A 27,931-nucleotide genomic window follows, 5' to 3' on the forward strand; every position below is an offset into this window, starting at 1 on the left:
ATCACGTGAGCATACTTGTTTTTGTGCCAAATCTGAAAAAGGGTGCATCACTGTGGGGCGGTGTTTAACTTGGAACAACAGAGATAGCTAGCTGTTAGGAATTATACTATGTGATGTTTAAATTTCGCAATGATAAAATTTATGCTAATTCTTTTTGTATATTTTTGCCTCGGTTTTCACAGAGGAGAAGGACATGGGTGGATGTACTGTGGGCTTGCAATGGACTGAAAAGATTGAGTATGTGGACTTTAACAAAGAGGTTGTGCCGGAATCTTTGAATGGCATCAAGATAGATAAGTCGCCAGGTCCGGATGGGATGTACCCCAGGTTACTGTGGGAGGCGAGGGAAGAGATTGCAGAGCCTCTGGCGATGATCTTTGCGTCGTCGATGGAGACGGGAGAGGTGCCGGAGGATTGCGGATGTGGTTCCTATTTTCAAGAAGGGAATAGGGATAGCCCAGGAAATTACCGACCGGTGAGTCTAACCTCAGTGGTTGGTAAGCTGATGGAGAAGATCCTGAGGGATAAGATTTATGAGCATTTAGAGAGGTTTAGTATGCTCAAGAATACTCAGCATGGCTTTGTCAAAGGCAAATCGTGCCTTACGAGCCTGGTGGAGTTCTTCGAAAATGTGACTAAACACATTGACGAAGGGAAAGCGGTAGATGTGGTTTATATGGATTTTAGCCAGGCGTTCGATAAGGTCCCCCATGTAAGGCTTCTAGTAAAAGTAAGAGGGCATGGGATCCAAGGGGCTGGTGCCCTGTGGATCCAGAACTGGCTTGCCCAAAGGATAGTCATGATGTGGAGATGCCGGCGTTGGACTGGGGTAAGCACAGTAAGAAGTCTCACAACACCAGGTTAAAGTCCAACAGGTTTATTTGGTAGCAAATACCATAAGCTTTCGGAGCACTGCTCCTTCGTCAGATGGAGTGGATATCTGCTCTCAAACAGAGAGTTCTGTCTGGAGACAATACACATCTCTTTAACCTGTGTTGAATGCTCCCTCCACCCACATTGTCTGTACCTTTAAGACCTGGCTGGCTTTAGAGATTCGCATTCTAATTAGTATTCTGTAACTTGATTTCTGTGTCTGTGCACTGTTTGAGAGCAGATATCCACTCCATCTGACGAAGGAGCAGTGCTCCAAAAGCTTATGGTATTTGCTACCAAATAAACCTGTTGGACTTTAACCTGGTGTTGTGAGACTTCTTACTGTGCTTGCCCAAAGCAGGCAGAGAGTGTGTATAGATGGGTCTTTTTCTAATTGGAGGTCGGTCACCAGTGGTGTGCCCCAGGGACCCTTGCTGGTTGTCATTTTCATAAATGACCTGGATGAGGAAGTGGAGGGATGGGTTGGTAAGTTTGCTGACGACACGAAGGTTGGTGGGGTTGTGGATAGTCTGGAGGGATGTCAGAAGTTACAGAGGGACATAGATAGGATGCAAGACTGGGCGGAGAAGTGGCAGATGGACTTCAACCCAGATAAATGCGTAGTGGTCCATTTTGGCAGGTCAAATGGGATGAAGGAGTACAATATAAAGGGAAAGACTCTTAGTACGGTAGAGGATCAGAAGGACCTTGGGGTCCGGGTCCATAGGACTCTAAAATCGGCCCCGCAGGTGGAGGAGGTGGTTAAGAAGGCGTATGGTGTGCTGGCCTTTATCAATCGAGGGATTGAGTTTAGGAGTCCGGGGATAATGATGCAGCTATATAAGACCCTCGTCAGACCCCACTTGGAGTACTGTGCTCAGTTCTGGTCGCCTCACTATAAGAAGGATGTGGAAAAGATTGAAAGGGTGCAGAGGATATTTACAAGGATGTTGCCTGGATTGAGTGGCATGCCTTATGAGGATAGGCTGAAGGAGCTCGGTCTTTTCTCCTTGGAGAGACGTAGGATGAGAGGAGACCTAATAGAGGTGTATAAGATGTTGAGAGGCATAGATCGGGTGGACTCTCAGAGGCTTTTTCCCAGGGTGGAAATGGCTGCTATGAGAGGACACAGGTTTAAGGTGCTAGGGTGTAGGTACAGGGGAGATGTTAGGGGAAAGTTTTTCACACAGAGGGTGGTGGGCGAGTGGAATCGGCTGCCGTCAGTGGTGGTGGAGGCAAACTCAATGGGTCTTTTAAGAGACTCCTGGATGAGTACATGGGACTTAATAGGATGGAGGGTTATAGGTAGGCCTAAAAGGTAGGGATATGTTCGGCACAACTTGTGGGGCCGAAGGGCCTGTTTTGTGCTGTAGTTTTCTATGTTTCTATATTTCTATTTTAACTGTGTTCTTCAATAAACTTTGTTTGATAAATGCTTCCGAGTGGGCCACTTGAATCATACCTGGAGTGAAACACCTTATGCTCACCCATGCCAAAATCAAATGCAAAACTTAGGGTCTGGGCTAACTTGAATAAAAAACCTTGGAGTTTCTGACCTGGATCTGAACACTGCCATCGTATCAACCAAATCCATCCCTGTCTCAGCTAATTTCCTGTTGAAACCTCTATCCATGCCCTTGTTACCTTGATACTAAACTATTCCAATGCTCTCCTAGCGAGACTCCCATCTTCAACCCTCCATAAACTCTAAACTGTTCCAACTTGGAGCAAGTCCTGTTCACTGATCGCTCCTGTGCTTGTTGATCTGCAACATTTCCCGGTAAAGCAAATCCTCAACTTAAAAATTCTCATCCTTTTACCTGTCCCTCATGGCATCGAATCTGAACATGCTCAGCACTGCTCCCAGAATAAAAAACATCAGGATTGGATCCAACAAGATATACTGAGAAATGGTAATACATCCAGTGTCTGTGAACAGAAAAACATGTTACAATAATACATCCAGTACCTGCCAATAGAAAGACATGCCAAATCACTGATAACAAGCTGAACTGGAACAGCTGCAGGAACACCATGGCTACAGGACCAGGGCAAAAACTAGATACACCGCAATGACCAACTCCACAAAATCCCTTCACCATTTTTATAAAGGTTCAAGTCGAGATTATTACTTAATACAACAACAAAGGAGGAGTAGCTCGACACCATCCAGGATCAAGCACTTCACAAGATCAGTTCTGCATCACTGCTACGGGACTCGAGCAGCAACCCCTCCATCCTCATTTTTTGGCTACGGATAATCAGGCTAAATTAAATGTCGAGCTATCAGATGGGGTAACTGACAGTTATTTTAAAAAAAAGATTTTACATATTAAAGTACCAAAAAGCATTAAGTGCTGAAAGCAATGTTTTCATTCTTTTTTTAAGGTTCCTTTCTTTCCCTTTTTAAAATTCATTTACAGGATGTGGGTGGCACTGGCTAGGCCAGCATTTCTTGCCCATCCAAGTTGCCTCTCAGAAGGTGGTGGTGAACTGCCTTCTTGGACTGCTGCAATCCCAGAGGTGCAGGTACACCCACAGTGCTGTTAGGGAGGGAATTTCAGGATTTTGACCCAGTGAAGGAATGGTGAAATATTTCCAAGTCATAATGGTGAGTGACTTGGAGCAGAAGTTCCAGGCAGTGATGTTCCCAGGTATCTGCTGCTCTTGCCCTTCTAGATGGTAGTGGTCATGGGTTTGGAAGTTGTGGCCTAATGAACCTTGATGAGTTCCTGCAATGCATCTTGTAAATGGTATACACAGCTGCCATTTTCATCTGTGATGGAGGGATTGAATGTTTGTTGAAGGGTAGCAATCAAGGAGACTGGATGCTGTCAAGCTTCTTGAGTGTTGTTGGAGCTGCACTCATCCAGGCAAGTGGAAAGTATTCCATCACATTCCTGACTTGTGCCTTATAGATGGTGGACATTCTTTTTGGGGTGAGGGCGGGGTAGAAGAGGATCAGGAGAATTTCTAGCCTGTGACCTACTCTTGTAGCCACAGTATTTGTGTAGCTAGTCTAGTTCAGTTTATGGTCAATGGTAACCCCAGGATGTCGATAGTGAGGGATTAAGTGTTGGAAATGCCATTGAATGTCAAGGGGCAATGGTTAGATCTTTTCTTGTTAGGAATGGTCATTACCTGGCATTGTGTGGCATGAATATTACTTGAATATTGTCCAGGTGTTGCTGCATTTGAACACAGTCACAACAGTGTAGGAGACCATTTGGTTCATCAAGTCTGAACCAACTCTGATGAAGGAGCAGCACTCCGAAAGCTCCTACTATCAAATAAACCTGTTGGACTTTAACCTGTTGTTGTGAGACTTCTTACTTTACACATCTTGGACTGTGGAAGGGAACCGGAGCACCCGGAGGAAACCCACACAAACACGGGGAGAGCGTGCAAACTCCACACAGACAGTGACCCAAGGCCTGAATTGAATCTGGGTCCCTGGCACTGTGAGGCAGCAATGCTAACCACTGTGTTACCATATCGCTATGAACTATAAACTGCTTCAGTATCTGAGGAGTCACGAATGGTGCTGACCGTTATGCAGCAATCTACAGACATTTCCACTTTTCACCTTATGATGGGAGGAAGGTCATTGATGGAAGCAGCTGAAGATGGTTGGACCCAGGACACCACTTCAAGGAACACTTGCAGTGATAGCCCTTTAATAATTCAATTCCCGATTTTAATGCCACACTTTCAGGTAGAATTATTTGCACGTACTTCATTTTACTGTGTCTGTCAAAATTCCTTTGCAAAACTGATGCTGCATCTTCTGTCAACTCCCCTCCTGATTTAACATCGGTAAATAACAAGATAGGATCAGATGAGTAACATAGCCATATTGAGCACTGTTTCAGATGCAGACAAGTGATAAAAAAGCTTGAAAGATGAAAGTCTAAGACACTTCCAAGATCTATGTTATTGGCTTATTACATCAAATAAAAGATACGTTTGTCACAGCACATACCTCTGTACAACCAAGATTTTTTGAAAAGTTATATGGCTGTGGACTGTGCAGAATGCCAAATTTCAGTCAGACACTCACCAAAGATAAGAAGGACAGCAGCAAGCAGTGCAGCAGTAAGTGAACCAGACAGCTCCAATATGATGAGATATGCAAAAGGAACTAGGCAGGACCCAAGGATTGCACAGAGCTGCAGATATTGGAAGGGGAGAGCACAAGACAAAACAAAAACAATTTAGGATGAGAGAAGCAGAAAGAGCAACTGAACTGTGGAACGAACAGCAACTGATGCATACATTTAAAGAGAATGTCCTTTCAACACAATAAACTGTAATATACACTTTTCAGAGAGCATGTAAATGGTCAGCTTTGCACTCACACAGAGCAAAAAAGGCCCTTCGACTCGTCGAGTCTGCACCGACAATAATTACCACTAAAGGCACGCTAATCCCATTTTCCTGCATTTGTCCCATATCCTTGAATGTTATGATATTTCAAGCGCTCATCCAAACATGTTTCATCTACACTGTTTAGAGTATTTTCCATTAAGCATATTACTTCCAACACCGTTATATATCCAAGCAAGTTTTACTTCATATTTACCATATTAAATTGCAACATTCAGGCAACTAATCTATCTACAACCTCCTGAAGTGGGATGAAAGTAAAATATTCTAAACCTTTAAAACCCTGAGGTCTCAGTTAATGTATTACGATGAATGTAAAAAGCTTAGAGAAGGTGCAGAGGAGAATAGGGTTTCTATGATTTCTAATAGTATCAGTGATTAGAGACTTCAGTTGTGTGGAGAGACTGCAAAACCTGAGGCTCTTCACCTTAAGAACAAAGAAGGTTAAGAGGCTATTTAATAGAGACGTTCAAATTTACATGGGGTTTAAGGTAAATAAAGTGGCTGTTGCTTTCTATCTGCTAAACGAGCTTTCGATCCATCTCAAGACAGTACCCACAATCCCATGTGCTTTAACTTTACATAGCAGTCTGCTATGTGAGACCTTGTCAAAAACCTTCTGAAAGTCTAAATAAACAAATCCACTCTTTGGTCAACTCTACAAGTTACATCCTTAAAGAATTCCAATCGATTTGTCAAGCATGATTTCCCTTTTGTAAATCCATGCTGACTTTGTCTGATTATATCACTGTCTTCCAAATGCGGAGTTATGAAATCCTTGATAATGGACTCTAGCAACTTCCCCAGTACTGACATTAGGCTCACTGGTCTACAGCTCTCTGTTTTCTCTCTACCTCCCTTTTTTTGAATAGCAGGCTTACATTATCTACCCTCCAATCTGTAGGAACCAGTCCAGAGTCCAAAGAATCTTGGAAAATTACCACCAATGGATCTACTATTTTCAGGGCCACTTCCTTAAGTACTCTGGAAGATCATCAGGACCTGGAGATTTATCCACCTTCAATCCCATCAGAACTTCTGGTACATTATTCAGATCTTCACGTTAGCAAATGTGAGGTTATCCACTTTGGAAGAAATAATAGTAAATTGGAATATTATTTAAATGGAGAAAAATTACATCGTGCGACTGTGCAGAGGGACCTGGGGGTCCTTGTGCACGAATCGCAAAAACTCAGTCTGCAGGTGATCAAGAAGGCGAATGGAATGTTGGCCTTTATCGCGAGGGGGATAGAATATAAAAGCAGGGAGGTCTTGCTGCAACTGTACAAGGCACTGGTGAGGCCGCAACTGGAGTACTGTGTGCAGTTTTGGTCCCCTTATTTGCGAAAGGATATATTGGCCTTGGAGGGAGTGCAGAGAAGGTTCACCAGGTTGATACCGGAGATGAGGGGTGTAGCTTATGAGGAGAGATTAAACAGATTGGGTCTGTACTCGTTGGAGTTTAGAAGGATGAGGGGTGATCTTATAGAGACATATAAGATAATGAAGGGGCTGGATAGGGTAGAGGTGGAGAGATTCTTTCCACTTAGAAGGGAAACCAGAACTAGAGGGCACAGCCTCAAAATAAGGAGGGGCCGGTTCAGAACAGAGTTGAGGGGGAACTTCTTCTCTCAGAGGGTAGTGAATCTCTGGAATTCTCTGCCCATTGAAGTGGTGGAGGCTTCCTCGTTGAATATGTTTAAATCACGGGTAAATAGTTTTCTGATCGATAAGGGAATTAGGGGTTATGGGGAGCAGGCGGGTAAGTGGAACTGATTCGCTTCAGATCAGCCATGATCTTGTTGAATGGCGGGGCAGGCTCGAAGGGCCAGATGGCCTACTCCTGCTCCTATTTCTTATGTTCTTATGTTCTTATCTTCCTTTGTGAAGAGGCGAAGGATGAGAGGTGACCTGATAGAGGTGTATAAGATGTTGAGAGGTATTGATAGAGTGGATTCTCAGAGGCTTTTACCCAGGGCTGAAATGGTTGTCACAAGAGGCCGCAGGTTTAGGGTGCTGGGGAGTGGGTATAGAGGAGATGTTAGGGGTAAGTTTTTCACTCAGAGGGTGGTGGATGCGTGGAATCGGCTGCCGGTAGTGGTGGAGGAAGCGGATTCGATTGAGTCTTTTAAGAGACTTTTGGATAGGTTCATGGAGGTTAGTAAGATAGAGGGTTATAGATGAGCCTAGAAGGTAAGGAAATTGTTCAGCCCAGCTTGTGGGCCGAAGGGCCTGTTTGTGCGGTAGCTTTTCTATCTATGTTCTAAGACAGAAGCCAAATACAAATTCAATTCACTGATCCCTGTCATGAATTCTCCTCTTTCTGAATTTAAGGGGCTACATTAGTTTTTGTCCATCTTTTTCTCTTCACATACCTAGAGAAAATTTTACAGTCAGTTTTTATGTTCCCTTTAGCTTACTTTCTTCCATACTCTATTATTCCTTTCTTAATCAATCCCTTGGTCCTCCTTTGCTGAATTCTAAACTGCTCCCAATCCTCAGGTCTATTGTATTTTCTTGCCAATTTGTATGCTTGTTCTTTCAGTCTGATGCGATCTCTAATTTCCCTTGTAATGCATGGTTTGACCACAGTTCCCTTAGCACTCTTGCACCAAACAGGAATAAACAACTTCTGGAGTTCACCTATTTGTTCCTTAAATGCCTGCCATTGCCTGTCCACTGTCTTTCCTTTCAGTAATGTTTCCAAGTCTATCACAGCTAATTCATGTCTCATACCATCATAGTGATCTTTATTGAGATTGAGAACCCTGATCTTAAAATCAGCTACATCACTATCCACATTGATAGATAATTCTATCATATTATGGTTACTTGTCCCCAAGGGTTCTCTCGTTAGATTGCCAACTAATCCTTTCTCATTGCACAACACCCAGTCCAAGATGGCCTGTTCCCTTGTTGGTTCCTCAACATATTGGTCCAGAAAACCATCCTGTATAGACACTAGAAATTCCTCCTCTATTGTACTGTGACTAATTTGACTCTCCCAATCTATATGCAGATTAAATTCACCCATAGTCACATATTTAAAGTTTAAAGAACAAAAAGAACAAAGAACAGTACAGCACAGGAAACAGGCCCTTCGGCCCTCCAAGCCTGTGCCGCTCCTTGGTCCAACTAGACCAATCGTTTGTATCCCTCCATTCCCAGGCTGCTCATGTGACTATCCAGGTAAGTCTTAAACGATGTCAGCGTGCCTGCCTCCACCACCCTACTTGGCAGCGCATTCCAGGCCCCCACCACCCTCTGTGTAAAAAAACGTCCCTCTGATGTCTGAGTTATACTTCGCCCCTCTCAGCTTGAGCCCGTGACCCCTCGTGATCGTCACCTCCGACCTGGGAAAAAGCTTCCCACTGTTCACCCTATCTATACCCTTCATAATCTTGTACACCTCTATTAGATCTCCCCTCATTCTCCGTCTTTCCAAGGAGAACAACCCCAGTCTACCCAATCTCTCCTCATAGCTAAGACCCTCCATACCAGGCAACATCCTGGTAAACCTTCTCTGCACTCTCTCCAATGCCTCCACGTCCTTCTGGTAGTGCGGCGACCAGAACTGGACGCAGTACTCCAAATGTGGCCTAACCAGCGTTCCATACAGCTGCATCATCAGACTCCAGCTTTTATACTCTATACCCCGTCCTATAAAGGCAAGCATACCATATGCCTTCTTCACCACCTTCTCCACCTGTGTTGCCACCTTCAAGGATTTGTGGACTTGCACACCTAGGTCCCTCTGTGTTTCTATACTCCTGATGACTCTGCCATTTATTGTATAACTCCTCCCTACATTATTTCTTCCAAAATGCATCACTTCGCATTTATCCGGATTAAATTCCATCTGCCACCTCTGCGCCCAATTTTCCAGCCTATCTATATCCTGCTGTATTGCCCGACAATGCTCTTCGCTATCCGCAATTCCAGCCATCTTCGTGTCATCCGCAAACTTGCTGATTACACCAGTTACACCTTCTTCCAAATAATTTATATATATCACAAATAGCAGAGGTCCCAGTACAGAGCCCTGCGGAACACCACTGGTCACAGACCTCCAGCCGGAAAAAGACCCTTCGACCACTACCCTCTGTCTCCTATGGCCAAGCCAGTTCTCCACCCATCTCGCCACTTCTCCTTGTATCCCATGAGCCTTAACCTTCTTAACCAACCTGCCATGTGGGACTTTGTCAAATGCCTTACTGAAATCCATATAGACGACATCCACGGCCCTTCCTTCGTCAACCGTTTTTGTCACTTCCTCAAAAAACTCCACCAAATTTGTAAGGCACAACCTCCCTCTCACAAAACCATGCTGTCTGTCACTAATGAGATTATTCCGTTCTAAATGCACATACATCCTGTCTCTAAGAATCCTCTCCAACAACTTCCCTACCACGGACGTCAAGCTCACCGGCCTATAATTTCCTGGGTTATCCCTGCTACCCTTCTTAAACAACGGGACCACATTCGCTATCCTCCAATCCTCAGGGACCTCACCCGTGTCCAAAGAAGCGACAAAGATTTCCGTCAGAGGCCCAGCAATTTCACCTCTCGTCTCCCTGAGCAGTCGAGGATAGATGCCATCAGGCCCTGGGGCTTTGTCAGTTTTAATGTTCCCTAAAAAACCTAACACTTCCTCTCTTGTAATGGAGATTTTCTCTAACGGGTCAACACCTCCCTCCGAGACACTCCCGGTTAACACGCCCCTCTCCTTCGTGAATACCGATGCAAAGTATTCATTTAGGATCTCCCCTATTCCCTTGGGTTCTAAGCATAATTCCCCTCCTTTGTCCCTGAGAGGTCCGATTTTCTCCCTGACAACTCTTTTGTTCCTAACGTATGAATAGAATGCCTTAGGATTCTCCTTAATCCTGCCTGCCAAGAACATCTCGTGACCTCTTTTTGCCCTTCTAACTCCCCGTTTGAGATCTTTCCTACTCTCTCTGTATTCCTCCACAGCTCCATCTGTTTTCAGTTGCCTGGACTTAACGTACGCCTCCCTTTTCATTTTAATCAGATCCTCAATTTCCCTGGTTATCCACGGCTCTCGAATCCTACCTTTCCTATCTTTCCTTTTTAGAGGCACATGCCTATCCTGCAGCCTTATCAATAGATCCTTAAAAGACTCCCACATGCCAGACGCAGACTTACCCTCTAACATCCTCTCCCAATGAACATCCACCAATTCCTGCCTAATCCGGCTATAGTCAGCCTTCCCCCAATTTAGCACCCTGCCCGTAGGACAGCACTCATCCTTGTCCATTACTATCCTAAAGTTAACAGTGTTGTGGTCACTATTTGCCACATGTTCCCCTACCGAAACTTTGACGACCTGACCGGGCTCATTTCCCAGAACTAGGTCCAGTATAGCCCCCTCTCTAGTCGGGCTATCTACATACTGTTCCTAAGAACCTTCCAGTACGCATTTTACAAATTCCTCCCCGTCCGGACCCCCAGCTCTAAGCACTTTCCAGTCTGTGCCAGGGAAATTAAAGTCCCCCACTACAACAACCCTATTTTTTCTGCACCTATCCAGAATCTGCTGACATATCCTTTCCTCCACTTCCCGTGGGCTGTTGGGTGGTCTGTAGTACACCCCCAGCATAGTGACTGCACCCTTCCTGTTTCTGAGTTCCACCCACAGCGACTCAGTACATGACCCCTCTAAGTTGTCTACCCTCTGCACCGCGGTAATATGCTTCTTAACTAATATCGCTACTCCCCCACCTTTTTTAGCCCCTCCTCTGTCTCGCCTAAAACACTTATACCCCGGAATATTCAGCTGCCAGTCCTGTCCTTCTTTTAGCCAAGTTTCCGTCACCGCAACCACATCCAAATTCCGCACAAGCATTAAGGCCCTAAGTTCGTCTGTTTTACCCGTTACACTCCTCGCATTGAAGCAGATGCACTCCAGACCTCCAGGCCCAGTCAGGTCCTCCTCCTCCAGAGTGCTCCTCTTCTTAGCTAGCCTTGCCCTGGCCCCCAGCTCGACCCCAGCCTCAGTATTTACTGACCTCCTGTTTTGTTCCCCACCCCCCTGCCACACTAGTTTAAATCCTGCCGAAACACTCTAGCAAAACTCCCAGCCAGGATATTTGCTCCCTTCCAGTTAAGGTGTAACCCATCCTTTCTGTACAGTTGCCATCCTGACTTGAAGATTTCCCAGTTATCTATGAATTTAAAAACCTCCCTCTTGCACCAGTCCTTTAGCCACGCGTTCAACTGTAGAATCTCCCTGTCCCGAGCCTCACTTAGAACATAGAACATAGAACATTACAGCACAGAACAGGCCCTTCGGCCCACGATGTTGTGCCGACCTTCATCTGAAACCAAGATCAAGCTATCCCACTCCCTACCATCCTGGTGTGCTCCATGTGCCTATCCAATAACCGCTTAAATGTTCCTAAAGTGTCTGACTCCACTATCACTGCAGGCAGTCCATTCCACACCCCAACCACTCTCTGCGTGAAGAACCTACCTCTGATATCCTTCCTATATCTCCCACCATGAACCCTATAGTTATGCCCCCTTGTAATAGCTCCATCCACCCGAGGAAATAGTCTTTGAACGTTCACTCGATCTATCCCCTTCATCATTTTATAAACCTCTATTAAGTCTCCCCTCAATCTCCTCCGCTCCAGAGAGAACAGCCCCAGCTCCCTCAACCTTTCCTCATAAGACCGACACTCCAAACCAGGCAGCATCCTGGTAAATCTCCTCTGCACATCCTGGTAAATCCACTTGCACTAGGCACCGGGAGCAGTCCAGATATTGCTACCCTGGAGGTCTTTCTTTTTAGCATAGCACCCAACTCCCTGAATTTCTCTCGTATGACCCCCCTGCTCTTCCTACCTACATCATTTAAAACATGCTACCGTGCAAAGGGACCTGGGGGTCCTTGTGCATGAGACGCAAAAGCCCAGTCTGCAGGTACAACAGGTGATCAAGAAGGCAAATGGGATGTTGGCCTATATTGCGAGGGGGATAGAATATAAAAGCAGGGATGTCTTGATGCACCTGTACAGGGCATTGGTGAGGCCGCAGCTGGAATACTGTGTGCAGTATTGGTCCCCTTATATGAGGAAGGATATATTGGCATTGGAGGGAGTGCAGAGAAGGTTCACCAGGTTGATACCGGAGATGAGGGGTTTGGATTATGAGGAGAGGCTGAGGAGATTGGGTTTGTACTCGTTGGAGTTTAGAAGGATGAGGGGGGATCTTATGGAGACTTATAAGATAATGCGGGGGCTGGATAGGGTGGAGGCGGAGAGATTCTTTCCACTTAGTAAGGAAGTTAAAACTAGAGGACACAGCCTCAAAATAAAGGGGGGTCGGTTTAAGACAGAGTTGAGGAGGAACTTCTTCTCCCAGAGGGTGGTGAATCTCTGGAATTCTCTGCCCACTGAGGTGGTGGAGGCTACCTCGCTGAATATGTTTAAAGCGCGGATGGATGGATTCCTGATCGGTAAGGGAATTAAGGGTTATGGGGATCAGGCGGGTAAGTGGTACTGATCCACGTCAGATCAGCCATGATCTTATTGAATGGCGGGGAGGCTCGAGGGGCTAGATAAGAACATAAGAAATAGGAGCAGGAGTAGGCCATCTAGCCCCTCGAGCCTGCCCCGCCATTCAATAAGATCATGGCTGATCTGACGTGGATCAGTACCACTTACCCGCCTGATCCCCATAACCCTTAATTCCCTTACCGATCAGGAATCCATCCATCCGCGCTTTAAACATATTCAGCGAGGTAGCCTCCACCACCTCAGTGGGCAGAGAATTCCAGAGATTCACCACCCTCTGGGAGAAGAAGTTCCTCCTCAACTCTGTCTTAAACCGACCCCCCTTTATTTTGAGGCTGTGTCCTCTAGTTTTAACTTCCCTACTAAGTGGAAAGAATCTCTCCGCCTCCACCCTATCCAGCCCCCGCATTATCTTATAAGTCTCCATAAGATCCCCCCTCATCCTTCTAAACTCCAACGAGTACAAACCCAATCTCCTCAGCCTCTCCTCATAATCCAAACCCCTCATCTCCGGTATCAACCTGGTGAACCTTCTCTGCACTCCCTCCAATGCCAATATATCCTTCCTCATATAAGGGGACCAATACTGCACACAGTATTCCAGCTGCGGCCTCACCAATGCCCTGTACAGGTGCATCAAGACATCCCTGCTTTTATATTCTATCCCCCTCGCAATATAGGCCAACATCCCATTTGCCTTCTTGATCACCTGTTGTACCTGCAGACTGGGCTTTTGCGTCTCATGCACAAGGACCCCCAGGTCCCTTTGCACGGTAGCATGTTTTAATTTGTTTGGCCTACTCCTGCTCCTATTTCTTATGTTCTTATGTTCTTATTTCCCCCAATGTGTACAATCACATCCGTTTGACTACCTTCCTTTTTAAATATGCTTCCTACCCTCTCGGAGACATCCAGTACCCCGGCACCAGAGAGGCAGACTACCATCCTGGATTCTCGTTCAGTCCCACAGAAGTGCCTGTCCGTGCCTCTAACCATTGCGTCCCCCACAACTATCGCTCTCCTAAACCCCTTCTTTCCCTTCCGGACCCCTGAGCCTGTCTCCGTGGAGGCGATCTGGTCCTCGTGGCTTACCCCTGGAGGGTCATCCCCCTCCACAGAATCCAAAACAAGATACCTATTTTGGAGGGGGACAACCACAGGGGATCCCTCCACAGACTGCTCACTCCCTTCCCTTCTCCCATCTGTTGCCCATTCCTTTCTTTTATGGGAGACTGCCACTGGGGTACTTTCTGGCACATCACCCTTCTGACTATTACCCCTCCTAACTGTGACCCACGTGTCTTCCTTCCGAGACCCTGGTGTCACTACCTGACTATAACTTTTATCTATTACTCTCTCATTTTCCCTAACTAAACTGAGTTCATCGAGCCTCAGCTCCAGCTCCCTTACACGATCCTTCAGGAGATGCAGTTCCACACATCTGGCACAGATGTGGACTTCCGGGAGGCAAGTTGTCTCCAGGAACTCCCACATCCCACACCGAATGCCGTATACTGGCCTCCCACTCATACCAGCCATGTCCTTTTTAGTTTTGGGGATAAAACAAAAAGGGGGTGTAACCGAAGAAAAACAAACAAACAACCTTCCTCGCCTTCGCCGAAGCCCTGTGAGCCAAAGCCCTTTTAGCTCTCACTCTGTCCCCTGCTCACTCCGCTGCCCGCTAACGACGCTGCCCGCTCAAAGGTGCGGCCTACTTTTAAACCCTCCAACTGAGATTAAAACCCAAACAAACTGAAATTAAATCCAAACAACTGAGATTAAACCCAAACAACTGAGATTAAATCCAAACAACTGAGATTAAACCCAAACAACTGTGATTAATCCCAAACAACTGAGATTAAACCCAAACAAATGAGATTAAACCCAAACAGCAGAGATTAAAATTTAAAATTGCGGATAGCGAAGAGCATTGTCGGGCAATACAGCAGGATATAGATAGAGATTAAAACCAAAAAACTTTTATTCATTAGTCACAAGTAGGCTTACAATCACACTGTAATAAAGTTACTGTAAAATTTCCCTAGTCGCCGCACTCCAGCGCCTGTTCGGGTACACGGAGGGAGAATTTAACACGGCCAATGCACTTAACCAGCACATCTTTGGACTGTGGGAGGAAACTGGAGCACCCGGAGGAAACCAAGGCAGACACAGGGAGAACGTGCAGACTTCGCACAGACAGTGACCCAAGCCGGGAATCGAACCTGGACTCCTGGTGCTGTGAGATAGCAGTGCTAACCACTGTGCCACCCCAACGCTTGCATCTCTGATGTCCTGTCTAATGCTATTCGCAACATTAGCACCACAGTTAACAAATTGATGCTGTCTATCTTCTATCACCAAGGCAGACACAACTTTTAACATAAAGCAACAAAGAAGTTCATCACTGGGTCCAACCTAAGGAACACTATCTGACATGTGTCATTTCCTCTCTCTCTCAAACAAAGATATCATTATTCTGACTGGTGTGTCCTGGCCCTCTTTTGTACCATGAGAAGCTTTCTAGATTTTTTTGCAACCATGTTATTTGGTAAATCAATATTCCTCCCACTTCTCCAGCCAATGCTTCTCACCGCTCTCATGCCGTAGTAGTGGTGCTGTTCATACTTGTCTCCAGGCTTTTTAAAGGGGAAGGTACCATCATATCCAGTCAGATATCCTGCTAATCCAATTAACATCTAGGAACAGAAAAGCAATGAAACTGAATAGAGAAGAGCAGGGGCATAAAATGTAAGAGACACAAAGTATTAATTAAAAACCATACCCACATCTTGTGCATCTCCATATAGGTTTCCCGTTTGCTCTTTATGGGCCCTACGCTTTCCTTAGTTATGCACTTACTCTCAAATGTATTAATAAAACTCTTAAGGCTCTCCTTGATTTTACTCACCAATATTCTTTCATGCCCTCTCTTAGCTTTCCCAATTTCATTTTCAATTTTACCCCTGTACTTTCTATACCCCTCTCAGCTTTGTCGTTCTGAGTTCTTGGTGTCTGACATAAGCTTTCCTTTTCTGCCTTATCTTTGATCCTTCAGATCCAGGGGGCTCTAAATTTGGCCATCCCACCCATTTTCTTTGTAGGGGTACCCGTTTACTCTGAACCCCTTGAAATGTCTTCCACTGTTCTAGCACTGAATTATCTTCAAGTTGCTATTTCCAGTCCACTTTTGCGAAATCACTCAGCTTAGTAAAATTGGCCTTGCCCTAATATAGAACTCCTGTCCCATCTTTGTCCTTTTCCATATTTATGTTAAACTAACGGAATTATGAACACTACCGCCAAAACGGTCTCCCACTGGCACTCCTTCTATCTGTCCAGCTTCATTTTCAAAAATGAAGTCTAGAATTGTGCCCTCTCTTGTTGGACTTGCTACATAGTAGCCAAAAACAATTCTTTGGATTTGATTTATTATTGTCACATGTATTAATATACAGTGAAAAGTATTATTTCTTGCACGCTATACAGACAAAACATACCGTACAAGAGAAGGAACAGAGAGAGTGCAGAATGTAGTGTTATAGTCATAGCTAGGGTGAACAGAAAGATCAACGTAATACAAGGTAGGTCCATTCAAAAGTCTGATGGCAGCAGGGAAGAAGCTGATTGGTACATGTCCTCAGACTTTTGTATCTTTTTCCCGACAGAAGGAGGTGGAAGAGAGAATGTCCAGGGTGCGTGGGGTCCTTAATTATGCTGGCTGCTTTTCTGAGGCAGTGGGAAGTGTAGACAGAGTCAATGGAGGGGAGGCAGATTTGCGTGATGGACTGGGCTACATTCTTAGTTTCTTGCGGTCTTGGTCATGGCAGGAACCATACCAAGCTGTAATATATCCGGAAAGGATGCTTTCTATAGTGCATCTTATAGAGGTCTACAAAATAATGAGGGGCACAGATTAGCTTGACAGTCAATATCTTTTCCCAAAGGTAGGGGAGTCTAAAACTAGAGGGCATAGGTTTAAGATGAGAGGGGAGAGATACAAAAGTGTCCAGAGGGGCAATTTTTTCACAGAGGGTGGTGAGTGTTTGGAACATGCTGCCAGAGGTAGTAGTAGAGGCGGGTACAATTTTGTCTTTTAAAAAGCATTTAGACAGTTACATGGGTAAGATGGGTACAGAGGGATATGGGCCAAATGCGGGCAATTGGGATTAGCTTAGGGGTTTAAAAAAAAAGAGCAGCATGGACAAGTTGGACTGAAGGGCCTGTTTCCATGCTGTAAACCTCTACGACTCTATCTTTAAAAAGTGGTGAGTGTTGTAGGGGCATGTAGAATTTCCTTAGCCTCCTGGGAAAGTAGAGGTGTTGGTGGGCTTTCTATAGCGTAGATGTGGTTGCACCAGGACAGTTGTTGGTGTTTTGGACACCGAGAAACTTGAAGCTCTCGATCGTTGCCACTTCATCCCCGTTGATGTAGATGGGCGTGTCCTCCACTACGCTTCCTGAAATCGATGAATTCTCCTGAATGCACCACAAGAATTATTATCCCTCCATTCTTCCTGGGGGGAAGAAAGGAAGTAGTTTGCGGGAGGTAAAGTCCCAAGAACCTCAGCCCTTAAATCTGTGTAACAGATTTGAGGTGCTTGCCACCAGTGTAGATGGGAAAAATGACTGCGAGAAGGATGAGAAAACTGTCGGCAGTACCAGGGTGCAGGGTGCTGCTGCAACGGAGAAATCAAAGAGAAATGTAGTAGTAATTGGGGATAGTGTAGTTAACGGCATAGACACTGTTCTCTGTGACCAGGATAAGGAATACCGTAGATTGTGTTGCCTGCCTGGTGCTCGGGTCCAGGGTGTATCCGACAGGAAGCAAAGAGTCGGAATAAATGGGTGTTTTTCCGGTTGGAGGAAGGTAACTAGTGGCGTGCCGCAGGGATCGGTACTCGGGCCGCAACTGTTTACCATTTATATAGATGATCTGGAGGAGGGGACGGAGTGTAGGGTAACGAAGTTTGCAGACGACACAAAGATAAGTGGAAAAGTGAATCGTGTGGAGGACGGAGAAGATCTGCAGAGAGATTTGGACAGGCTGAGTGAGTGGGCGAGGATATGGCAAATGGAGTATAACGTTGAGAAATGCGAGGTTATACACTTTGGAGGAAATAATAACAAATGGGATTACTATCTCAATGGAAACAAATTAAAACATGCTACCGTGCAAAGGGACCTGGGGGTCCTTGTGCATGAGACGCAAAAGCCCAGTCTGCAGGTACAACAGGTGATCAAGAAGGCAAATGGGATGTTGGCCTATATCGCGAGGGGGATAGAATATAAAAGCAGGGATGTCTTGATGCACCTGTACAGGGCATTGGTGAGGCCGCAGCTGGAATACTGTGTGCAGTATTGATCCCCTTATATGAGGAAGGATATATTGGCATTGGAGGGAGTGCAGAGAAGGTTCACCAGGTTGATACCGGAGATGAGGGGTTTGGATTATGAGGAGAGGCTGAGGAGATTGGGTTTGTACTCGTTGGAGTTTAGAAGGATGAGGGGGGATCTTATGGAGACTTATAAGATAATGCGGGGGCTGGATAGGGTGGAGGCGGAGAGATTCTTTCCACTTAGTAAGGAAGTTAAAACTAGAGGACACAGCCTCAAAATAAAGGGGGGTCGGTTTAAGACAGAGTTGAGGAGGAACTTCTTCTCCCAGAGGGTGGTGAATCTCTGGAATTCTCTGCCCACTGAGGTGGTGGAGGCTACCTCGCTGAATATGTTTAAAGCGCGGATGGATGGATTCCTGATCGGTAAGGGAATTAAGGGTTATGGGGATCAGGCAGGTAAGTGGTACTGATCCACGTCAGATCAGCCATGATCTTATTGAATGGCGGGGCAGGCTCGAGGGGCTAGATGGCCTACTCCTGCTCCTATTTCTTATGTTCTTATGTTCTTATGTCAGAAGCTGCAGCGTGACATAGATAGGATGCAAGACTGGGCGGAGAAGTGGCAGATGGACTTCAACCTGGATAAGTGTGGTATGGTCCATTTTGACAGGTGAAATGGGATGAAGGAGTATAATATCAAGGGTAAGACTCTTTGCAGTGTAAAGGATCAGAAGGACCTTGGGGTCCGGGTCCATAGGACTCTTAAATCGGCCTCGCAGGTAGAGGAGGTGGTTAAGAAGGCGTATGGTGTGCTGGCCTTCATCAATCGAGGGACTGAGTTTAGGAGTCGGGAGATAATGATGCAGCTTTATAAGGCCCTCGTCAGACCCCACTTGGAGTACTGTGCTCAGTTCTGGTCGCCTCATTACAGAAGGGATGTGGAAATGATTGAAAGGGTGCAGAGAAGATTTACAAGGATGTTGCCTGGATTGGTTGGCATGCCTTCTGAGGATAGGTTGAGGGAGCTCGGTCTTTTCTCCTTGGAGAGACGAAGGATGAGAGGTGACCTGATAGAGGTGTACAAGATGTTGGGAGATATAGGTCGGGTGGATTCTTGGAGGCTTTTTACCAGGGCTGAAATGGCTGCTACGAGTGGACACAGGTTTAAGGTGCTGGGGAGTAGGTACAGAGGTGATGTCAGTGGTAAGTTTTTCACTCAGAGGGTGGTGGGTGCGTGGAATGGGCTGCCAGCAACGGTGGTGGAGGCGGGTTCCATAGGGTCTTTTAAGAGACTTTTAGATAAGTACATGGAACTTCGTAAGATAGAGGGTTATAGGTAAGCCTAGTAATCGCTAAGGTAGGGACATGTTCGGCACAACTTTGTGGGCTGAAGGGCCTGTATTGTGCTGTAGTTTTTCTATGTTTCTATGTTTGTGAATAGAACTCCCACTCACCTGACGAAGGGGCAGCGCTCCGAAAGCTAGTGGATTTTGCTACCAAATAAACCTTTTGGACTTCAACCTGGTGTTGTGAGACTTCTTACAGTGTTTACCCCAGTCCAACACCGGCATCTCCACATCGATCATAGAAGACAGAGGGTAGCAGGGGAAGGGTGGTTTCTGAATGGAGGGCTGTGACTAGTGGCATTCTTGGGTCCATGTCACACTATCTGTAACCCCCACAACTTGCCTGGCCTGATGGAATCTATCCAAGGCTGCTCAGGGAGACGAGAGATGAAATCGCTGGGCCTCTGACGCAAATCTTTGTCTCGTCACTGGACACAGGTGAGGTCCCAGAGGATTGGAGGATAGCTAATGTGGTCCCGTTATTTAAGAAGGGTAGGAAGGATAACTCAGGAAATTATAGGCCAGTGAGCTTGACGTCCGTGGTAGGGAAGTTGTTGGAGGATTCTTAGAGATAGGATGTATGCGCATTTAGAAAGGAATAAACTCATTAACGATAGTCAGCATGGTTTTGTGAAAGTGAGGTCATGCCTCACGAACCTGGTGGAGTTTTTTGAAGAAGTGACCAGAACGGTTGACGAGGGAAGGGCCGTGGATGTCGTCTATATGGACTTGAGTAAAGCGTTTGACAAAGTACCTCATGGTAGGTTGGTGCAAAAGGTTGGATTTCATGGGATAAAGGGGGAGGTGGCTAGATGGGTGGAGAACTGGCTTGGTCACAGAAGACAGAGGGTGGTAGTGGAAGGGTCTTTTTCTGGCTGGAGGCCTGTGACTAGTGGTGTTCCGCAGGGCTCTGTATTGGGACCTCTGCTGTTTGTGATTTATATAAACGATCTGGAAGAAGGTGTAACTGGGGTGATCAGTAAGTTTGCAGACGACACGAAATTGGCAGGACTTGCAGATAGTGAGGAGCATTGTCAGGGGCTACAGAAGGATATAGATAGGCTGGAAATTTGGGCAAAGAAATGGCAGATGGAGTTCAATCCTGATAAATGCGAAGTGATGCATTTTGGTAGAAATAATGTAGGGAGGAGCTATACGATAAATGGCAGAACCATAAAGGGTGTAGATACGCAGAGGGACCTGGGTGTGCAAGTCCACAGATCCTTGAAGGTGACGTCACAGGTGGAGAAGGTGGTGAAGAAGGCATATGGCATGCTTGCCTTTATAGGATGAGGCATAGAGTATAAAAGTTGGGGTTTGATGTTGCAGATGTATAGAACGTTGGTTCGGCCGCATTTGGAATACTGCGTCCAGTTCTGGTCGCCACACTACCAGAAAGACGTGGAGGCTTGAGAGAGAGTGCAGAAGAGGTTTACCAGGATGTTGCCTGGTATGGAGGGGCTTAGTTATGAGGAGAGATTGGGTAAACTGGGGTTGTTCTCACTGGAAAGACGGAGGATGAGGGGAGACCTAATAGAGGTGTATAAAATTATGAAAGGCATAGAAAGGATGAACAGTGGGAAGCTTTTTCCCAGGTCGGTGGTGACGTTCACGATGGGTCATACGTTCAAGGTGAGGCGGGGGAGGTTTAACACGGATATCAGAAGGACATATTTTACACAGAGGGTAGTGGGGGCCTGGAATGCGCTGCCAGGCAAGGTGGTGGAGGCGGGCACTCTGGGAACGTTTAAGACTTATCTAGATAGCCACATGAACGGAGTGGGAATGGAGGGATACAAAAGAATGGTCTAGTTTGGACCAGGGAGCGGCGCGGGCTTGGAGGGCCGAAGGGCCTGTTCCTGTGCTGTATTGTTCTTTGTACTTGCAAAATCTCACCAGCTGTCCTGTCTGAAGACAATACACATCTCTTTAACCTGTGCTTAATGCTCTCTCCACTCACATTGTCTGTATCTTTAAGACTTGATTAGCTGTATTAGCATTGATTAGCTTGATTAGCATTCTAATCATTATTCTGTAAATTGAGTTTGTGTCTCTGTATGCCCTGTTTGTGAGCAGATCTTCCACTCCACCTGACGGAGGAGCAGCACCCTCCGAAAGCTAGTGGCATTTGCTACCAAATAAACCTGTTGGACTTTAACCTGGTGTTGTCGGACTTCTTACTGTGTTTGCCTCAGTTCAACGCCGGCACGGTGGCAGTGGTTAGCACTGCTGCTTCACAGCTCCAGGGTCCCGGGTTCGATTCCTGGCTCGGGTCACTGTCTGTGTGGAGTTTGCACATTCTCCTCGTGTCTGCGTGGGTTTCCTCCGGGTGCTCCGGTTTCCTCCCACAGTCCAAAGATGTGCGGGCTAGGTTGATTGGCCAGGTTAAAAATTGCCCCTTAGAGTCCTAAAATGTGTAGATTAGAGGGATTAGCGGGTAAATATGTGGGGGTAGGGCCCGGGTGGGATTGTGGTCGGTGCAGACTCGATGGGCCAAATGGCCTCCTTCTGCACTGTAGGATTTCTATGATTTCTATCTCCACATCATGACTAGTGGCATTCCTCAGGGATCAGTGCTGGGACCTTTGCTGTATATGTAACTGGTTTGATTCGTAAGTTTGCGGACGTCACCAAGGTTGGTGGAAATGCGGATAGCGATGAGGACCGTCGGAGAATATAGCAGGATATAGATCGGTTAGAGTCTTGGGCGGAGAGATGGCAGATGGAGTTTAATCCCGACAAATGTGAGGTAATGCATTTTGGAAGGTCTAATACAGGTGGGAAATATACTATAAATGGCAGAACCCTCTAGAGTATTGATAGGCAGAGGGATCTGGGTGTACAGACACACAGGTCACTGAAAGTGGCAACGCAGATGGAGAAGATAGCCAAGAAGGCATACAGCATGCTTGCCTTCATCAGCGGGGGCATGGAGTTAAAAATTGGCAAGTCATGTTGCAGCTTTATAGAACTTTGGTTAGGCCACACTTGGAATATAGCATTCAATTCTAGTCGCCACACTACAGAAGGATGTGGAGTCTTAGGAGAGGGTACAGACAAGATTTACCAGGATGTTGCCTGGTATGGAGGGCATCAGGTATGAGGAGAGGTTGGAGAAACTTGGTTTGTTCTCAATGGAATGACAGTGATCTGACAGAAGTCTACAAGATTATGAGGGACATGGACAGAGTGGATAGTCAGAAGCTTTTTCCCAGGGTGGAAGAGTCAATTACTCGGGGGCAGAGGTGCAAGGTGCAAGGTTTAAAGGAGATATACGAGGCAAGCAAGTTTTTGTTTCACACAGAGGGTGGTGGGTGCCTGGAACTCGCTGCCAGGGGAAGTAGTGGATGCAGATACAATAGTGGTTCTTAAGGGGCGTCTGGACAAATACATGAATAGGATGGAAATAGAGGGATATGGTCACTGGAAGGGTAGGAGGTTTTCGTTTAGACGGACAGCATGGTCGGTGCAGGCTTGGAGGGCCGAAGGGTCTATTCCTGTGCTGTAATGTTCTTTGTTCTTTATTATCAATGGGTTAGACGTTGGTAAGACACAGCATGGGTTCATGAAGGGAAGGTCATGTTTGACTAATTTGGTGGAATTCTTTGAGAACTTTACATGTGCAGTGGACAATGGGGAACCTGTGGATGTGGTGTATCTGGATTTCCAGAAGGCATTTGACAAGGTGCCGCACCAAAGACTGCTACATAAGATAAAGGTGCACGGTCTTAGAATCTTAGAATCCCTACAGCACAGAAAGAGGCCATTCGGCCCATCGAATCTGCACCGACCACAATCCCACCCAGGCCCTACCCCCATATATTTTACCCACTAATCCCTCTAACTTACGCATCCCAGGACACTAAGGGCAATTTTTAGCTTGGCCAATCAACCTAACCCGCACATCTTTGGACTGTGGGAGGAAACCGGAGCACCCAGAGGAAACCCACGCAGACACGAGGAGAATGTGCAAACTCCACACAGACAGTGACCCAAGCTGGGAATCGAACCCAGGTCCCTGGAGCTGTGAAGCAGCAGTGCTAACCTCTGTGCTACCGTGCCGGTGTTACGGGTAATGTATTAGCATGGATAGAGGATTGGTGAACTAACAGAAATCAAAGAGTGGGGGTAAATGGGTGTTTTTCTGGTTGGCGGTCAGTGACTAGTGGTGTGCCTGAGGGATCAGTATTGGGACTGCAATTCTTTATGATTTACATAGATGATTTGGATTTGGGGACTAAGTGTAGTGTGTCAAAATTCGCAGATTACACTAAGATGGGTGGCAGAGCAAAGTGTGCAGAGGATGCTGAAAGTCTGCAAAGGGATATAGATAGTCTAAGCGAGTGGGCAAGGGTCTGGCAGATGGAGTACAATGTTGATCATCCATTTCGGTAGGAATAACAGCAAAATGGACTATTATTTAAATGGTAAAAAATTGCAGCATGCTGCTGTGCAGAAGGACCTGGGTGTCCTTGTGCAGGAAACTCAAGGAGTTGGTTTGCAGGTGCAGCAGGTAATTAAGAAGGCAAATGGAATTTTGTCCTTTATTGTGAGAGGGATGGAGTTTAAAAACAGCAAGGTTATGTTGCAGCTGAAGCCACACCTGGAGAGTGTGTACAGTTTTGGTCTCCTTACTTGAGAAAGGATATACTGGCACTGGAGGGGGTGCAGAGGAGATTCACTAGGTTGATTCCAGAGTTGAGAGGGTTGGTTTATGAGGAGAGACTGAGTAGACTGGGGCTATACTCATTGGAATTCAGAAGAATGAGGGGAGATCTGATAGAAACATATAAGATTATGAAGGGAATAGATAAGATAGAAGCAGGGTTTCCATTGGCGGGTGAAACTAGAACTCGGAGGCATAGCCTCAAAATAAGGGGAAGCAGATTTAGGACTGAGTTGAGGAGGAACTTTTTCACACAAAGGGTTGTGAATCTGTGGAATTCCCTGCCCAGTGAAGCAGTTGAGGCCTCATTGAATGTTTTTAAGGCAAGGATAGATAAATTTTTGAACAGTAAAGGAATTAAGGGTTATGGTGAGCGGGTGCGTAAGTGGAGCTGAGTGCATGAAAAGATCAGCCATGATATTATTGAATAGGGGAGCCAGCTCGAGGGGCCAGATGGTCTACTCCTGCTCCTAGTTCTTATGTTCTCATTAGAGATGGAGGGAATTTTTCCACTCATGGGTACATGCAGAAAAAGGGAACACAAATACAAGACAGTTACTAATACATCCCATGGGGATGCAAGGAGAAATTTCTTTATCGTGAGTTTTTTAAAATTAGTTTCATTTTCTTCATACGTGAGAATCCTTACCTTGCCTAGTGGAGGATGAACATCAAAGAAAAATGTTTGGTTGATATAGTAACTTCCCATTTTACCAAAGTGAGTTTCATCCCAACTGCAAAGAAATAAAAACATGACACAGGATTTCGAATACATTATTCTCTTCCAGAGATTAATCATAAGAGCAACTTGTGCAGCAAGTATAGCCTGTTTTCAGGAACCTATCGTGAGTTGAAATGTCAAAAGTCGGAATCAATTTTCCCATAGGTACAATGGATGACTCGTTCATGAACACATATTAATGTTCAGTCCTTCAGGTCTTCTTGTGCATCTGTTTGGTGGTCCCGGGTGGTACTAAGCCACTTGTCTGAAGCTATTTGTGAGCCAACAAGTCACTGAAGGAGATTAAACCACATGGATAGGCCAGAAGGGTGCTGGCATGTATGCAGTGCCCATATGCTTTTAGAACATAGAACAGTACAGCACAGAACAGGCCCATCGGCCCACGATGTTGTGCCGAGCTTTATCTGAAACCAGGATCAAGCTATCCCACTCCCTATCATCCTGGTGTGCTCCATGTGCCTATCCAATAACCGCTTAAATGTTCCTAAAGTGTCTGACTCCACTATCACTGCAGGCAGTCCATTCCACACCCCAAGTGTGCAAGTGTCTGCCTAAAATAGCCCACAAAATCCCAACATATAGCACTGGCTCTCCCACTCCATTGCTCCATGTCCATCCATCATCTCCTCTGTTTCTATCCCCATAACTCTGTACTGTAAGGTCCCAATTTTTTCTGGGAAAATGTGAGGGGGGCTTCTCCACTCCCACAGCTCACTTGGGGTGAGTGACCCAAAAATGTTTCAGATGGGTAGCATGGAACATCGTAATGCTGAAACCAGAATTATAAAGCAGAAGCAGGATGCAAATCTATAAATGTCAAAAATGCCGTTTGTTGTAACTTGAACGTCGCAAAGTCAAGGACTGCCTGAAATCGGACATTACACAACACGTAATTGGTAACAAATCATTGCTACTTGGCAATGTACAGCCTGTATTTCCATGTACATGTATAGCTGGACAAGTAAAAGATTTACTCCCATAGACTGAACTGGCCAGGTATGGACCAAGTTGTCCAGGTCCCAAAGGACATATCTGCGCGAACAAGTCTGCAGAAAGTGGGGAGGGAAAAAACAGACTTGACCCCCATCCTCACTAACCCACCTGCTGTAGATGCATCTTGTCCATGACAGTATCGGTAGGAGTGACCACCTCACAGGCCTTGTGGAGACCAAGTTCCATCTTCACATGAGCATACCTTCCATCATGTTATTGAATCAGAGGTTTACGGCATGGAAGTAGGCCTTTCCATACCACCCAGTTTTTACCATTAAGTTAGTCCCAATTGCCCTCGATAGCAATTTTACCCATGTAACTGTCTAAATGCCTTTTAAAAGACAAAATTGTTTAAAAGACAAAATTGTACCCATCTCTACTACTACCTGTGGCAGTTTGTTCCAGACACTCTCCTCCCTCTGCGTGAAAAAATTGCCTCTTAAACCCTTATGTATCTCTCCCCTCTCACCTTAAACCCATGCCCTCTAGTTTTAGACTCCCTTACCTTTCGAAAAAGATGTTGACTATCTAACTGATCTCTGCCCCTCATTATTTTATAGACCTCTATAAGATAGAACATAGAAAAACCTACAGCACAAAACAGATCCTTCAGCCCACAAGTCCTTACCTTATAGGCCTACCTATAACCCTCCATCCTATTAAGTCCCATGTACACATCCAGGAATCTCTTAAAAGACCCGATTGAGTTTGCCTCCACCACCACTGACGGCAGCCGATTCCACTCGCCCACGACCCTCTGCGTGAAAAACTTCCCCCTAACATTTCCCCTGTACCTACTCCCCAGCACCTTAAACCTGTGTCCTCTCGTAGCAGCCATTTCCACCCTGGGAAAAAGCCTCTGAGAGTCCACCCGATCTATGCCTCTCAACATCTTATATACCTCTATTAGGTCTCCTCTCATCCTACGTCTCTCCAAGGAGAAAAGACCGAGCTCCCTCAGCCTATCCTCATAAGGCATGCCACTCAATCCAGGCAACATCCTTGTAAATCTCCTCTGCACCCTTTCAATCTTTTCCACATCCTTCCTGTAATGAGGCGACCAGAACTGAGCACAGTACTCCAAGTGGGGTCTGACGAGGGTCTTATATAGCTGCATCATTATCCCCGGACTCCTAAACTCAATCCCTCGATTGATAAAGGCCAGCACACCATACGCCTTCTTAACCACCTCCTCCACCTGCGGGGCCGATTTTAGAGTCCTATGGACCCGGACCCCAAGGTCCTTCTGATCCTCTACCGTACTAAGAGTCTTTCCCTTTATATAGTACTCCTTCATCCCATTTGACCTGCCAAAATGGACCACTACGCATTTATCTGGGTTAAAGTCCATCTGCCACTTCTCCGCCCAGTCTTGCATCCTATCTATGTCCCTCTGTAACTTCTGACATCCCTCCAGACTATCCACAACCCCACCAACCTTCGTGTCGTCGGCAAACTTACCAACCGATCCCTCCACTTCCTCATCCAGGTCATTTATGAAAATGACAAACAGCAAGGGTCCCAAAACAGATCCCTGGGGCACACCACTGGTGACCGACCTCCATTTAGAAAAAGACCCATCTATACACACTCTCTGCCTCCTTTGAGCAAGCCAGTTCTGGATCCACAGGGCAGCAGCCCCTTGGATCCCATGCCCACTCGCTTTTTCTAGAAGCCTTGCATGGGGGACCTTATCGAACGCCTTGCTAAAATCCATATTAACCACATCTACCGCTTTCCCTTCGTCAATGTGTTTAGTCACATTTTCGAAGAACTCCACCAGACTCGTAAGGCGCGATCTGCCTTTTACAAAGCCATGCTGAGTATTCTTGAGCATACTAAACCTCTCTAAATGCTCATAAATCTTGTCCCTCAGGATCTTCTCCATCAGCTTACCAACCACTGAGGTTAGACTCACCAGTCGGTAATTTCCTGGGCTATCCCTATTCCCCTTCTTGAAATAGGAATCACATCTGCAATCCTCCAATCCTCTGGCACCTCTCCCGTCTCCATCGACGAAGCAAAGATCATCGCCAGAGGCTCTGCAATCT

The 27,931-nt window shown here is 46.0% G+C and overlaps 1 protein-coding gene across 4 annotated transcripts in view; it reads right to left on the reverse strand.

The window, feature by feature from the left end:
* The window catches only part of pomt2 (protein-O-mannosyltransferase 2), a 181,322-nt gene that overhangs the window by 139,344 nt on the left and 14,047 nt on the right, over positions 1–27,931 (reverse strand). For all 4 annotated transcript variants that reach the window (XR_013500072.1, XR_013500073.1, XM_078234589.1 and 1 more), the window contains exons 2-5: positions 24,795–24,879; positions 15,389–15,493; positions 4,934–5,042; positions 2,694–2,802 (exon numbers count right to left, since the gene is read on the reverse strand). Coding sequence is in view for 2 of the 4 variants with exons in the window: in XM_078234589.1 (XP_078090715.1) it covers positions 2,694–2,802; positions 4,934–5,042; positions 15,389–15,493; positions 24,795–24,879 (408 nt within the window). In the remaining 2 variants the exon portion in view is untranslated. The remainder of the gene's footprint in view (positions 1–2,693; positions 2,803–4,933; positions 5,043–15,388; positions 15,494–24,794; positions 24,880–27,931) is intronic.

This window comes from Mustelus asterias, chromosome 18 (genome assembly GCF_964213995.1).
Source record: "Mustelus asterias chromosome 18, sMusAst1.hap1.1, whole genome shotgun sequence".
NCBI lineage: Eukaryota > Metazoa > Chordata > Chondrichthyes > Carcharhiniformes > Triakidae > Mustelus > Mustelus asterias.